The sequence below is a fragment of the Argopecten irradians genome, chromosome 16 (genome assembly GCF_041381155.1).
Source record: "Argopecten irradians isolate NY chromosome 16, Ai_NY, whole genome shotgun sequence".
Taxonomy (NCBI): Eukaryota; Metazoa; Mollusca; class Bivalvia; order Pectinida; family Pectinidae; genus Argopecten; species Argopecten irradians.
In genome coordinates this window covers 33,710,807-33,727,611 of record NC_091149.1, presented here as the reverse complement: position 1 = coordinate 33,727,611, position 16,805 = coordinate 33,710,807, and the positions used below count along the sequence as shown (strand labels likewise).

The 16,805-nt window shown below is 39.0% G+C and overlaps 2 protein-coding genes across 3 annotated transcripts in view; one reads left to right on the top strand and one right to left on the bottom strand.

Moving 5' to 3' along the window:
* The window catches only part of LOC138311023 (caspase-8-like), a 28,889-nt gene that overhangs the window by 7,156 nt on the left and 4,928 nt on the right, over positions 1 to 16,805 (top strand). Inside the window, exons 2-6 of one of the 2 annotated variants that reach the window (XM_069252451.1) lie at positions 4,624 to 4,716; positions 12,293 to 12,337; positions 12,611 to 12,682; positions 15,702 to 16,004; positions 16,454 to 16,706. In XM_069252451.1, the coding sequence (XP_069108552.1) occupies positions 4,710 to 4,716; positions 12,293 to 12,337; positions 12,611 to 12,682; positions 15,702 to 16,004; positions 16,454 to 16,706 (680 nt within the window). In that variant the 5' untranslated portion in view covers positions 4,624 to 4,709. Of the gene's footprint in view, positions 1 to 4,597; positions 4,717 to 12,292; positions 12,338 to 12,610; positions 12,683 to 15,701; positions 16,005 to 16,453; positions 16,707 to 16,805 lie in introns of both variants that reach the window. The other variant, XM_069252450.1, reaches the window with a different exon arrangement.
* On the bottom strand, positions 8,335 to 12,283 carry LOC138310795 (uncharacterized). The gene is made up of 2 exons (XM_069252119.1): positions 12,108 to 12,283; positions 8,335 to 11,869 (listed from the first exon to the last, which is right to left on the bottom strand). Exon 2 carries the CDS (start codon positions 11,536 to 11,538, stop codon positions 8,335 to 8,337), a length of 3,204 nt encoding a protein of 1,067 aa, XP_069108220.1. The 5' UTR covers positions 11,539 to 11,869; positions 12,108 to 12,283.

The following is a 16,805-nucleotide window of genomic DNA, read 5'->3' as shown; positions in this document are numbered from 1 at the left end:
ACGACCCCTCCACCCACACTAAAGAAAACTGATCACCTTTGGAATCAGTACTGATAATAAACAAGTCATATATCTGAAAACGACACCTCCACCCACACTAAAGAAAACTGATCACCTTTGGAATCAGTACCGATAATAACAAGTCATATATCTGAAAACGACCCTCCACCCACACTAAAGAAAACTGATCACCTTTGGAATCAGTACCGATAATAACAAGTCATATATCTGAAAACGACCCCTCCACCCACACTAAAGAAAACTGATCACCTTTGGAATCAGTACCGATAATAACAAGTCATATATCTGAAAACGACCCCTCCACCCACACTAAAGAAAACTGATCACCTTTGGAATCAGTACCGATAATAACAAGTCATATATCTGAAAACGACCCCTCCACCCACACTAAAGAAAACTGATCACCTTTGGAATCAGTACCGATAATAACAAGTCATATATCTGAAAACGACACCTCCACCCACACTAAAGAAAACTGATCACCTTTGGAATCAGTACCGATAATAACAAGTCATATATCTGAAAACGACCCCTCCACCCACACTAAAGAAAACTGATCACCTTTGGAATCAGTACCGATAATAACAAGTCATATATCTGAAAACGACCCCTCCACCCACACTAAAGAAAACTGATCACCTTTGGAATCAGTACCGATAATAACAAGTCATATATCTGAAAACGACCCCTCCACCCACACTAAAGAAAACTGATCACTTTGGAATCAGTACCGATAATAACAAGTCATATATCTGAAAACGACCCCTCCACCCACACTAAAGAAAACTGATCACCTTTGGAATCAGTACCGATAATAACAAGTCATATATCTGAAAACGACCCCTCCACCCACACTAAAGAAAACTGATCACCTTTGGAATCAGTACCGATAATAACAAGTCATATATCTGAAAACGACACCTCCACCCACACTAAAGAAAACTGATCACCTTTGGAATCAGTACCGATAATAACAAGTCATATATCTGAAAACGACCCCTCCACCCACACTAAAGAAAACTGATCACCTTTGGAATCAGTACCGATAATAACAAGTCATATATCTGAAAACGACCCCTCCACCCACACTAAAGAAAACTGATCACCTTTGGAATCAGTACCGATTAATAACAAGTCATAATATCTATCTGAAAACGACCCTCCCCACCCACACTAAAGAAAAATGATCACCTTTGAATCAGTACCGATAATAACAAGTCATATATCTGAAAACGACCCTCCACCCACACTAAAGAAAACTGATCACCTTTGGAATCAGTACCGATAATAACAAGTCATATATCTGAAAACGACCCCTCCACCCACACTAAAGAAAACTGATCACCTTTGGAATCAGTACCGATAATAACAAGTCATATATCTGAAAACGACCCCTCCACCCACACTAAAGAAAACTGATCACCTTTGGAATCAGTACCGATAATAACAAGTCATATATCTGAAAACGACCCCTCCACCCACACTAAAGAAAACTGATCACTTTGAATCAGTACGATGGAAAACGACCTCCAACACTAAAGAAAACTGATCACTTTGGAATCAGTACCGATAATAACAAGTCATATATCTGAAAACGACCCTCCACCCACACTAAAGAAAACTGATCACCTTTGGAATCAGTACCGATAATAACAAGTCATATATCTGAAAACGACCCCTCCACCCACACTAAAGAAAACTGATCACTTTGGAATCAGTACCGATAATAACAAGTCATATATCTGAAAACGACCCCTCCACCCACACTAAAGAAAACTGATCACCTTTGGAATCAGTACCGATAATAACAAGTCATATATCTGAAAACGACCCCTCCACCCACACTAAAGAAAACTGATCACCTTTGGAATCAGTACCGATAATAACAAGTCATATATCTGAAAACGACCCCTCCACCCACACTAAAGAAAACTGATCAGCTTTGGAATCAGTACCGATAATAACAAGTCATATATCTGAAAACGACCCCTCCACCCACACTAAAGAAAACTGATCACCTTTGGAATCAGTACCGATAATAACAAGTCATATATCTGAAAACGACCCCTCCACCCACACTAAAGAAAACTGATCACCTTTGGAATCAGTACCGATAATAACAAGTCATATATCTGAAAACGACCCCTCCACCCACACTAAAGAAAACTGATCACCTTTGGAATCAGTACTGATAATAACAGGTCATATATCTGAAAACGACCCCTCCACCCACACTAAAGAAAACTGATCACCTTTGGAATCAGTACTGATAATAACAAGTCATATATCTGAAAACGACCCCTCCACCCACACTAAAGAAAACTGATCACTTTGGAATCAGTACCGATAATAACAAGTCATATATCTGAAAACGACCCCTCCACCCACACTAAAGAAAAACTGATCACTTTGGAATCAGTACAATAATAACAAGTCATATATCTGAAAACGACCCCTCCACCCACACTAAAGAAAACTGATCAGCTTTGGAATCAGTACCGATAATAACAAGTCATATATCTGAAAACGACCCCTCCACCCACACTAAAGAAAACTGATCACTTTGGAATCAGTAACATAATAACAAGTCATATATCTGAAAACGACCCCTCCACCCACACTAAAGAAAACTGATCAGCTTTGGAATCAGTACCGATAATAACAAGTCATATATCTGAAAACGACCCCTCCACCCACACTAAAGAAAACTGATCAGCTTTGGAATCAGTACCGATAATAACAAGTCATATATCTGAAAACGACCCCTCCACCCACACTAAAGAAAACTGATCAGCTTTGGAATCAGTACCGATAATAACAAGTCATATATCTGAAAACGACCCCTCCACCCACACTAAAGAAAACTGATCACCTTTGGAATCAGTACTGATAATAACAAGTCATATATCTGAAAACGACCCCTCCACCGACACTAAAGAAAACTGATCAGCTTTGGAATCAGTACCGATAATAACAAGTCATATATCTGAAAACGACCCCTCCACCCACACAAAAGAAAACTGATCACCTTTGGAATCAGTACTGATAATAACAGGTCATATATCTGAAAACGACCCCTACACCCACACTAAAGAAAACTGATCACCTTTGGAATCAGTACTGACATTAACAAGTCATATATCTGAAAACGACCCCTCCACCCACACTAAAGAAAACTGATCACCTTTGGAATCAGTAACAATAATAACAAGTCATATATCTGAAAACGACCCCTCCACCCACACTAAAGAAAACTGATCACCTTTGGAATCAGTAACAATAATAACAAGTCATATATCTGAAAACCACCCATCCACCCACACTAAAGAAAACTGGTCACCTTTGGAATCAGTAACAATAATAACAAGTCATATATCTGAAAACCACCCCTCCACCCACACTAAAGAAATCTGATCAGCTTTGGAATCAGTACTGACATTAACAAATTACTGTCTGCAAGTGATAATGAACGACATTATATGGTTAAAATTCGATTCCGAGGAAATCAAACGATAAATATGAATTTCGTTGATGTTATGATGTGTTTAAAGTAAAACTGGAAACACACAACTAAGAACACTTGAGGATGGTTTCTGGTTTGTGGATTGCTTTATGAAATGATTTATTTGACCGTTAGGTTACGACGTTAAGCACTAACAGTTCTATGTACTTCCTCCTCTACTTATGAAATGTATCTTACCTATTATACATTGGGTAAGAGGTTTATAACTCAAATGTAGTACTGCACATGTCTTATCAAGTTTAACAATGAATGAAAAAATAATTCAGAAAGTATTAATATATATATCCATTTAAACTTAACGTTCCTTAATATCAGACCGAAAAATACCTGTTTAAGGTAACCCGACTGACCCTATTTTTTTACCCCCGACTCTAATTTTCCCCCACCTCTAATTTTCCCCCACCTTTTCTACGAAAAAAGATAAAAGTCGGGATTTCGATCTCAGACTCCAGTTCCGGCCATTACTTTAGAGTGAAAGACACAAAAAACTCCCGACCTACCGACCCTATTTGTTTCCCAATGTAACCCTAAACACACATATTTTTTGCTCAATTATAATTATTAAGACTACTTTGTTATTATTGAAAATAAAAGCGCGTGCATTTCCACGCCACGATGTTACCTTATCAAAGGCAGTTGTCGTCCAAACGCGACAATTATGACGTCACTAATATCGACAGGGGCATGGTAACTAACCACTGCCAAAACACTGAGATCTTCGATACTAAACTGGTTTGTGACTATATTAGCATATGCCTCTATATAAACAATGGTTTATTGAAATAAAAAAATAAAGAGTTGTTATTAGAATATATCCGTATCCAATTGCGTGCGTTCATACCACCTTTATCACAATTAAAACACTAGTCAATCCCTATATAAACATCGTGTACAAAACTACTCCTATCAACAACTAAGGTAATTTACCACACAGAGTATTCGATACAATCTTAGAATTCAACTGAATCATCCGTGTTTAAATTGATGAGATAAAAGGAAGAAAACATCGGGACCTAACAAAACCTTTGACTCATCCGATGTATTCGATTTCAGCACGCTCGACACGAGTTATTCTGTAGGACAACTTACATAGGCAGCAGATTAACGATAAAGCCAGTATATCATCAGAAGGACGGTAGAGGACGAAGTAAAGCTGTTTATTGAAATGGGAGGTATCCTGATACGAGGGGGGCGAAATACTACACAAAAAACCCGAATCCATATCTCGGCGTATGAGGTTTATTTTAATTACGATGAAACAAAGTGAAGAACTGAAACAAACAGAAAGAAGAATTACTCTTTCTGATAGACAGAACACATAACAAACAACACTATGCTATAATGCAATAAATGTTACTCGAAACGATATGACCTTAATTTGACATGATTTACTTTAATATGTCGACTGTATATTTCCTATTCATAGTAAATATGAGTGATCGATAACATAACATACAATAGGAATGAAATTACATTTAGTCTAAACGATTATAAACTCTGTAAACTCACATTTTTGGACCACCCAAACTAATGGTGCGAGGCCCTCCAATGGCGTATCTTGCGAAAAGAGCGAAACAAAAGGGGGATAACTCTAATGTTACTATAAAGTTTTAAAGCGGCGATGTACCGAATCTATGACACATAATATAATACGAATTAATTGTATAATGTAACTATTTGTTACAGAACACTCCCCGTCTGGTATTGAATATGGGAAATACCACTATAATTAAACATGCAACTAATAAGCCTTTCAAGTATACTTCAGTTCGTAGTGGTCACTTTAACCTACAGGGCAATCAACTAGTTCATTAATACACTTGAAATGTCCAAGAAATTAGTCTCAGAATTTCCCATGATTGGCACAAATTACTGATTCTCTTTTTCTAAGAGTACGATAAGTTCCGTGATGGGTCTGACATAGTTTTTGATTTTTTGTTCATCATTGCGATATAACTGAACTGTGACGGTACGCACATGACCGTCATCACCTGGGAAAGTCTCCTTCACGATTCCCATGGGCCAGTTGTTCCTATGGGAGTCCTTTTCTATAACTAGCACAATATCTCCAGGTTGCATATCACGTCTGCGAACAGTCCATTTGCGACGTTGTTGGAGAGACTGAAGGAACTCGAGACGCCAACGTTTCCAGAAAACGTTGGCTAACGCTTGAACTCGACGCCAATGAGCTCTGTACATGTCTTTACTGTTAGTGTCGGTGATGTATTCTCCTGTTTCAGCTGGTTTCTGTGTAAGTAACATGCTGGGACTCAGAACTGTTGGATTATTCGGGTCAGTAGAGACAGGAAGTAAAGGTCGCGCGTTTACCATTGCAGTGACTTCCGCCATGAATGTAGTAATCACATCATGAGTTAGGTCCTTTGTCGTAGTATGGAAAAGCATAGAGTCTAAGATCCGTCGAACAACACCTATCATCCGCTCCCACACTCCGCCCATATGGGAGGAATGTGGAGGGTTAAAGATCCATACTGTTCCACTTCTAAACAAAAACTCCTTCAATGGACCATCCTCTACATTTACAGCGTCGATTCTCATCAAGTCGGTAGCGCCCACAAAATTGGTGCCTCGATCTGACCTGAATTCCGTCACTTTTCCTCTGATGGCGATGAACCTACGAGTCGCGTTGATGAATGCTGAGGTGCTAAGTTCTTCAACGACTTCAATGTGAATGGCTCTAGTCGTCAAGCATGTATATAGCACGGCCCATCGTTTACTGTTGGCAACACCACCTCTTGTCCGACGTGCGACAACATTCCACGGGCCGAAAACGTCGACGCCCACAGAGGAGAATGGCGGTCCTGGTACGACACGATCTTTTGGCAGATCTGACATTATCTGGTTCCCTTCCTTGCCTCGAAACTTCCTACACGTGACGCACTTATGAATGATAGACGATATTATGCGCTTGCCACCAACAATCCAAAAGCCAGCCGACCTGATAGATCCCTCGGTGAGATGGCGACCCTGATGTTTCATCTGTTCATGATAGTGTCTCACAATGAGAGTGGATATATGATGAGCGCTGGGAATGATGATCGGATATTTCTCGTTGGTGTCTATCTTTGCGTGTTTCAAACGTCTTCCCACGCGCAGGAGACCATGCTGGTCCAGAAACGGGTTCAAAGCAGATATGCGACTATCTCTAGGACATGGATTGCCAGATGACAAACATTCGATTTCCGTCGGAAAGTTGTCTCGCTGAACAAGTTGTAGAATGAAAGTTTGTGCACGCGAGAAGGACTCGAGGCAACTCGGAGTTGAAGGTAAATTCCCTCCACCAATTCGCCTTGCTAATTTAATCAAAGTTCCCATAGCCGTAACCAACTGATGACAATTGGAAAACTTTTCACAGCGCTTAAGAATTGTCTCACCTGATACTTTTGCCTTGGTGAGGAGACAGGATACCTCTGGCCGAACTTCCTTATCGTCAGCCGATACCTCTGGAACAAGGTCGTCGGAGAACTCTGTTCCTTCGAGGAGAAACGTGGGACCGTGGAGCCACTTGCTTTCCAACAAGTCCTTTGCGTGAATAGCTCTAGTTCCTTGGTCAGCGGGGTTATGTTCTGTTGATACAAAGTTCCACTGTTCAGGAGTTGAGCTCTTGCGGATCCTCGTTACGCGATTACACACGTAGTTATAGAAACAGCGGGTCTGGTTATACACGTATCCTAAAACCACTTTACTATCTGTGTAGAAGCGAAAGATGCTTAACGGCAGATTGAGTTGCTCAGATATAGTTTCCGCGATTTCTATCGCAAGAACAGCAGCACACAGCTCAAGTCGTGGTATCGTCGTGGTATGAAGTGGCGCAACCTTGGTCTTACCCAAGATGAACCCTAGCTCTTGAGTTCCATCTTCACATGCTGTCAACAAGTAACCGACAGAGGCTATAGCTTTCTCTGAAGCGTCTGAGAAAACATGGACACTGATGTTCTCGCACTCTTTGAAGGATGATGAAGTATACTGACGTGGAATTCTGAGGTCCATAAGATCATGTAATGAATCTCTCCATCGTTCCCACTCATTATAGAACTTTGAAGGAAGAGTCTCATCCCAGTCGAACATACCCGTAGTCATAGAGCGCAGCAGTATTTTCCCTCCGATTGCAACAGGTGCGATAAAGCCTAGTGGATCAAGCAAACTATTAGTCACTGAAAGAACACCGCGACGAGTGTACGGTTTGTCATCTGGAGATATGCGAAACAGAAATGAGTCCGATTCAAGATCCCAACTGAGTCCGATACTGTGCTGGACAGGTAAGCTGTCTGTACCTATCTCCAGATCCTTTAAGTCTTTGGCGAGGTCTTCTTGGGGGAATGATTTTAACACTTGTGTGCTGTTTGAAGCCACTTTGTGAAGCCTTATGCCAGCTGTAGCGAGAGCTTGTTGCGTACGTTTCATGAGGTCAATAGCTTCTGGTGCAGATGGCAGCGACATAAGCCCGTCATCAACATAGAAGTCTTGCTCAATGAACTCCTTCATATCATAGCCAAAGTTGTCAGCATTTTCACATGCAGTTCTCCGAAGGCCGTACGTAGCAACCGCAGGTGAGGGGGTATTGCCGAATACATGCACACACATGCGGTATTCAACCAAGTCCTTGGACATGTCATTATCTTGATACCATAAGAATCTCAAGAAATTTCGATGATCCTCACAGACAAAGAAGTTGTAAAACATTTGCTGGACGTCGGCTGTTACTGCGACCTGCTCTCTGCGGAAGCGCAACAAGATCCCTGGTAAATTGTTGGTCATGTCTGGACCGGACATCAAGACATTGTTGAGCGACAGCCCGTCATGTTTAGCCGATGAATCAAATCGACTCCGCGGATTTGGTCTCTCTTTTTCGGATGATACACTCCGAAGATTGGCAAGTACCAACATTCTTGACCGTCATGAAGCGGTGGAGCTAGTTCGGCGTGTTTTTGCTCAAACAGTTTCTGCATGAAGGTTATGAAATGTGCTCTATTGATGGGATCCTTACGCAGTGTATTGTCAAGTATATGAGCGCGCTTTACTGCTTGGGACTTGTTGTTTGGCAAACGCGGTCGATGTGGTTTAAATGGTAGTTGAGCTGTCCATCGCCCATGTAAGTCTTTTGTAAAGTCTCTATCCATAATTTTCAGGAACTCCTGGTCCTCACGAGAGAAACCCAGTTTTTCGTCATCTCTGGTTCTTTGGAATATTGAGTGTTCACACTCGTCGTGCGCAGTGGTATCTGAAGGTGCACGTTCCTTCACTCGGAGATTGTAGGGACAAGGTTTGCAAAGCGATGGTCGGTCCTTGATGAGATAAGTCTTATTGACATTGACTGTGTCGGGACGATGCATAGTACCTAAACACGTTTCTCCAATTATTGTCCATCCTAGATGGAGTTGTTGCGCGTAAGGTGAACCGGAAGGACCAATACGTTGATCTTGTACGTGATGTACCTCAGGGATATCACGGCTTAGAAGCATGACAATTTCTACACTAGGGTCGAGATCAGGAATGTATTGTGCGAGGTCAGAAAGATGTGGGTAACTCAAAGCAACATCCGGAGTTGGAATTTCCTCTCGCTCGTTCGGAATATTGTCACATTCAAGTAAGCATGGTAGGTCCGCATTAAATGAACCATCAAGTGCTGAGACAGTAAAGTCACATGCTTTCCTCCCTGTAGCTGAAGCAAGTCCAGAGCATGTCGATAGCGAGTAGTTTACAGTTTCGTACTTTTTATCAAAAAGTTGGAAAAACGTAGGGCGTACAAGAGATCTATTACTTTGTTCATCTAACAACGCATACATCTTTACTGTATTCTGTGGCTCTTGTGTAGGGTGAACATTTACCATGAGGATTTTGGCACACGATTTACTTCGGCCACTGGCATTGTTAATACGCGTACAATTTGCCGTAACTTTCTCATTATGTGGTATGGTGACTGTTTTTACTGGTTCTTTGTCACGACTTTTCTCCCCGCCGTCGAAATGTAGAGCTCCCGGATGTTCAGTGCTTTGACATACATTGCATGTTATGTTCTTCGAACAGTTTTTGTACACATGATCAGTGCTGTCACAACATTTGAAACAGTACCTCTTTTCTTTAAGGTATTTTCTCCTAACTCCAATAGGTTTTGATCGAAATTGACGACAGGAGTTTAACGAATGGCCTGTGTGATGCAACGGACAAAGCGATGAACTGTCGATAGACTCCATGTTTCCTGTAGGTGAGATTTCAGTTTTGAAAGTAGAGACATGAGGTGCCGACTGGTTTGCACGTTTCTTTGCGGGGGCACGACTAACAGGATTTCTGTCCTGTTTCTGAGTACTGCTGTCTTTCGCAGTGTCGTTGTCATAGACAAATCCTGGATCATTCTTTATCTGACTCATCTCGCGCACGAATTCTGTGAAGCATGAAAAGGGTGGGAAAACAACATCAAATTGTTTACTATACCGAACAGCATGATTTGTCCATTTTTCCTGAATGTTGTGCGGCAACTTAGAGACTATAGGATTTATCCCAGCAGTGGTGTTAAAGTATGAGAGAAGTTCTCGGTATGTCGGGTTTTCCATGGCAGATTCAATTTCCGAAAGAATGTCAGCAAGTTCATATAATCGCTTAAACTCCTTGTTCGTGATCTTGGGAAAATTGTTTAGTTTTGTTTTGAGTGCGCTCTCGACCATTTGGGGACTTCCGTACCTTTCATTAAGACGGTCCCATAGTCGTGAAAGACCTTTAACTGGGTTTGACGTACTTGCTGCACGGATGCTTGTCGCGTGTTTCACCGATTCAGGTCCTAACCAACGTATTAACAAGTCAAGTTCTTCAGGTGGCGAGACATTGAGTTCGTCCATGATGTTACAAAACCCAGTTCTCCAGGCAGCATAATTTTCGGGTGAATCGTCGAACTTGTGTAGTCGCGAGAATATTAGATCTTTTTTTAATAGAAATTGCGAAAGTTCAGACGCGACAGTGCTCTCCTTCATGACTGGTTGTCTCAATTCATTTTGCGACACATTTTCCATGTTCGGTTGTCTTTCTTCGTCGCGCGACACATTTCCAATGTTGGGTTGCCTCGCTTCGTAACGCGACATATTCTCAAAGTGCGGTTCTCTTGCTTCGTAATGTGACACATTTTCAATGTTCGGTTTCCTTGTGTCGTAACGCGATCCATTTTCAATGTTTGTGAGCGAATTAACATATTTCTCTGTACGAAACACAGTATCCACTACAGGAACATTGAGATGTGCAGGAATATGTATACTTTCACCTGCAGCACTGATTGTCTCAAGTACATCAGCTTCCGCTTCCGCTGCGGCACAGTTTTTGCGTTCTTGTAAAACATACATATCCGCATTTAGTTCTTGTTTTTGACGTTCTAATTTTGCTAAGTGTAATTTCTCCTCCTGCTCAATAAATGCTTGATGTTTACGTAACTCAGCTTCCTTTTGTACATATGCGACGCGAACCTTAGCAGCGTCTGCCTTAGCTCTCCTTCTAGCGGCATCAGAGCTAGAGTTCGAATGTGAAATGCGATCGGAGTGTCGTGAAGTGCGACCAGAATGATCGGAGTACCTCGATGACCGATTGGAACGAGTCTCATATTCTGCGGAACTAATTTTTACATCTATCTGTTTAAGGACGTTTTTTACTATGAAGTCTGATCTTTTGAAATTTGTTGCGTGATGAGCTACTTCACCTTGGCTTTCTGCAGAGTTGATTGTGTCCATGTAGGACGTAAATTCATCTGAAATCATGCAATATCCACCATATACTATTGACAGAGAAAGTCTTACTTTTTTCAGATTTTCTACGTTATCATCACTAGCACACATAACATTGTCCAACTCAGACTGGCACTTTCCCCAAGCAGAGGACAATTTATCCTTGAATTTGGTTAATGTTTGTTCATATTGTTCTTTGGCCTTCTCAGTCAGGACCCGTGTCCTTCGGCTTTCAAAAATGTTTTCCTGAGTTACAGATGATTTGATCGACATATTTGTACGAATGTTCTAGTTAACTGTACACAAATTGAGGCTGTATATGTGTAATATATATGGAAAGTCTTATATGAAGTAGTTTTCAAGTAGTGGTACGTGTGACACTAATTTGTACGAAATTGCTTGTTCGAAAACAGTTCCATTGGTCACTGAGACTAGTACGAGTAGTTGTACAAGTGTCTATCGGGCTGCATTGAAACACGATTACAGAGTGTCCGAAATTTCTTCACTATCCTGATACGAGGGGGGCGAAATACTACACAAAAAACCCGAATCCATATCTCGGCGTATGAGGTTTATTTTAATTACGATGAAACAAAGTGAAGAACTGAAACAAACAGAAAGAAGAATTACTCTTTCTGATAGACAGAACACATAACAAACAACACTATGCTATAATGCAATAAATGTTACTCGAAACGATATGACCTTAATTTGACATGATTTACTTCAATATGTCGACTGTATATTTCCTATTCATAGTAAATATGAGTGATCGATAACATAACATACAATAGGAATGAAATTACATTTAGTCTAAACGATTATAAACTCTGTAAACTCACATTTTTGGACCACCCAAACTAATGGTGCGAGGCCCTCCAATGGCGTATCTTGCGAAAAGAGCGAAACAAAAGGGGGATAACTCTAATGTAACTATAAAGTTTTAAAGCGGCGATGTACCGAATCTATGACACATAATATAATACGAATTAATTGTATAATGTAACTATTTGTTACAGAACAGGAGGAGCATCGTCATTACCACAATACAAAATGGATGCAAGTCCAAGAGGTATAAATATCAAAGTACCGAAAGTACTGCAAGCTTAATGCAAGTCCAAGAGGTAACCACTACAACTATTCTTTATTTTTGGTGACTTTGGTTTCTCCATATGTATTGTAAGGATTGCTAAAGGAGAATTCGTGAAACTGCTTTCGTAAATATTGGCTTCCATGACGTTGTTAACAAGCCAAATTATGTCTGTGTCGCAATTATTTGTAAAGTATGCTCATCAATCGGAATAATTTAGTGATTATAATCAGCACTCTTTGATTCCATCTGTAGGTGTCTGTGTGATCATAAACAACGAAAAGTTTAAAGGTTCTCCGGAGCGGAAAGGATCGACAAAGGACGCAGGTAAAGAAGTGTACAATATTTCTTACGCTGTCAGACAATATAAAGCTATGTTTAACACTTATCGGCTAGAGACGAAAGTAAAGGTACGATCTACCTATCGCTGTTAAGACATCCGTAAAGGTCTGTTTTAACCGTTTTATGTCCACTGGTATTTACTATATTACCCTTGTACTCTGTTGTTTCTTCATTAAAACAGTCGAAGCTCATGTAGTCCAGTAAAAATACGAAAAATAGAGGCCTAACCTCCAAATAATTGCAACAGAATTTGTTTTCTGCTTTTTGGGTTGGAGGATCTTAGTATTTTACCATGAAAAAATCGCCAAAAATCATATGTTCGGAAAGTCGTTTTTTCAACACCCGAAAAATACAAAAATATTTAGAAATTACACTTTTGACCACTTTTAAAGTACAATATATGCTATTTTTGCAATACTTGAAATATGAAATCGGGCATATAGTACAATGTAAGACAAACTTTAGGTTAGTACAAATAAGTTGAAATGATACAATAATTTCAGTCAGTCCAAGAAATAAAGAAGGATGAAAACGGTTCGAAACCTTTTGAATTTAGCTAGCATTACCGTTTTTGTTCTTTTTAGATGCAAACATTTATAAAATCTTACCCTGAACTATATCAGTTTATGTTTTATGCCTTAAAGAATAACATTTTCTTTGATATAAATGCATGATCGATAATAAATTAGCAAGAAAAACCTAAATATAAACATTTTAAGTTGACTGATCGTGCCAATTTGAAGTGTTTTATACTCAGATTTTTGACAAAACACCCTCTTTGGTAGTTGATATTTCGGAAAATAAAAAAGCATATGTGTTATATCCTTTTCTGTATATTTTTTACTTGTTATTTTGATCATTTGTTGTAAAAACGGTATAAATATGCACATCTTATTTAGTAGTAAAAACTTCCAACCTCGTTAATTTGGCTGAATACCAAAATATGTCTAAGTCCATAAATCTGCAATACAAAAATCTTAATTTTTCGAATATGCTTTGTTCATTTGTCATAAAATTTTGCCAGTAAATAAATCAGAACTGTGATGATGTTTAGCTATAACATTGAACTTGAACTTTTGTTGTGTTCCTTTATCTCATTGAAAATTATAAAAACCCCATCCAGTTCCATTATGGAAAAATGAAAAACTGACCTATGCAAATATTTGATAAAAAAGAAACTTCAATCTCACTTTATAAAGAGCGCTCCATTATGGTGGTAATATCTGCCAAAGGATTTTGCAATCTGATTAGTCACAAAATAGATATTCAAATTTTTGACATTTCATCTTAAGGACTTGGCCGATTAGAGAAGTTCAGTCAAATTGGCACTAAATGAAGATTTGATCGACCTCACGTCTTTTATATTTGGGGATATCTTGATATAGTAGTCTCTTTTAGGTAAGTATAGCCTACATAGAATCTGAATTAATAACTATCTAAACACTTGAGACGGTACTTACTGAATGATTCTTGAATGAAAAAGACATATTATTCAATTTGGACTTCAAAATGTCCTTGGAAAAGGCCAAAAGACCAACTTTGAGCAACCATATTATCTCAGGTAGTGAAAGTAAAATGTTTTACTTTTAAAGCCTTTAATCAACAAGTTTTATTCAAAAAGATTCCACCAAAATGAGTATCAATGGTATTGTTGATAATAACAATTTTTTATCTTAACAATCCAACAAAAGCACATTTGACTGTTGCAAGGACAAAATTATGCAATTTTCATGCTGTCATACTTTTTTCCTGTGTTGATTTCAACTTATGTTTTTTGGCAATCTGTGCTGTCCTTATAACGTTCTTGTCATACATTAATTTTCTAGTATCTTATGATAACCATGCGAGTTTATATTTGGCTTCAAAGTTGGCAAATTATGTAAATAACCCTATTTTTCTGATTTTTTGGGGGTCAAGAAAAACACTTTCCCAAATTTTTATTTGTAGCGACTTTTTTTCTTGTATAAAACAATGTCAGATCTGTATGAAAAACAAAAAAAAAAGATTCTGTTGCAATTATTTTGGGGTAACACCCTATCTTTACTGGACTAATGGCCAGTTTCATGAACATTACTCTAATTTAAGTAATTCCGAAAACTATCCATTGAAAAGCATTTCAGACGTTAAGGAGACAATATAACATTCTACATGTATATTACTTGGCTGAAATTCCATCTAAGCATGTAGCTTTTTACAGTCATGATTTTTCAAAAACTTGTTTACAAATGTTCACGCCATTTTTGGTATATTCTTGACAGTGTTTCTAGGAAGCCTTTCAGAAACAAAAGTTTGTATTTGCTTAAAACAATTTGGAGGGGTAATTTCCACTGATTCAGAGATATATTCTTTGACTGTATCTGCTATTTCTATTGAATCTTTTATTTGTTTATCAGCAGCTAAGACAAATTTGGTTTACTATCATGCTGTTTTGGAGCAAGTTGTTTCCAATATTTATTAGGTTCATTTTTGCAGTTATCTAGAACATTCGTGTATAACTCCCTTTTTTTCCTTTTTGACCAAGGCCGTTACACGATTTCTCCATTTTGTTAATTGCAATGTTAGACTCATGTTTGTAACTGTTTCTAATCCTGATCGCTTTAAACAGGTCTCCATTATTCCATTCCACCATTCAGGGAGAATTTTGTGTTTTACCCTTTTTTCTTTAAAGGGTGCATTTTTATTCAGGATGTTAAGACATGTTTTACTCCATCGATTGGTCGCCTCATTTACATCATTTGGGGAGTGAACTTCAGGCATATCCCAGTGGGCAGAATCTATGTCACTTTTGAACATAAGTTCATCAAATATTTTGGTGCATTAGTATCGAATGGTGTAGGTTCCGTTTGACTGGTTTTAGTCAGTAAGTATAGGTTGAGTATTCTCCTAATGGCGTCATACCTACTGCACGTGTATCATACATGATTCTGTTATGGCATGCGTGTAGCAGACTGAATCTAAATATATATAATATCTTTAAATTTTCTTAACATATTTCAATTTACAGACAGTTTATGTTACATCTTCAAAAAGCTTGGTTTCAAAGTCTTACTTTACAAGAACCAGACTGCTGAACAGATGAACGACCTATTGGAAGGTATCAGCGATCAGAATCACGAGAATTACGATTGCTTTGTCTGTTGTATTCTCTCCCATGGAAGCAGAGGTCCATCTATCTGTGGTACTGATAATAATCTAATACGAGTTAACAAGTTGATCGGCTATTTCCGTGCTAGTGAGTGCGAGAGTCTGGCTGGAAAACCAAAGCTTTTCTTCATCCAGGCATGTCAGGGTTCAACGAGGCAAAAAGGTGAGTATATGTATAGCGTCGCATTGAAGAAAGTAGATCTTCGTTCGTCAGAAATTAAGCTTTTTGTAATTTCGGACACATACGCTTTTAAGTTAGTTCTTACGGAAGGCATAGGAATTGAATTTAAAGTAATATGGGATTCAAGAAATGAAACAAAATCTCTCTTTTCATCGCAGTAGTGCCCGTATGTCGACAAAACGTCGAAAGACACCAGCTTTTTGTAGAAAATAGTTATTTAACATACATATGTGAAGACGAAGCAGTGTTAACATTGATAATTTAACTAACTGTTCACACCCTTTTAGTAACGGACATATTATTGAACACCTAATGGGTGGAGCAAGTTTAACTCTAGGCAGCATTGATGGACTGGCAAAGCCACAATGATGGAAACTGTTATATATACGTGTATATTACAACAAAAGTCCGCCTTTCAATTTGCCTTTCAGGGTATGAGCATGCAGATTTCATACAGAAACACCAAAGCAAGGAACTGTGGGATTTTCATTCGTACCAACCAGAAATGAAATACCGCGATGATATTGACCTTACCAGGCCTGACAGCAGGATGCTGCTGCCGGACGAAGCCGATTTCGTTTTAGGATATGCCACTTTACCTGGCTACGTGTCCTTCAGAAATGAAGAGAGTGGATCCTGGTTCATCAGTATGCTTGTTCCTATGATGGACACATACGCTTCCAAGTTAGTATTAGTACGAAAACAGTACCGGACATGGTTAGATATTTTCAGTGTTGAAATGGAAGATGCAACTTGTCAGATTCATTGAGACGCTTCCTCAAT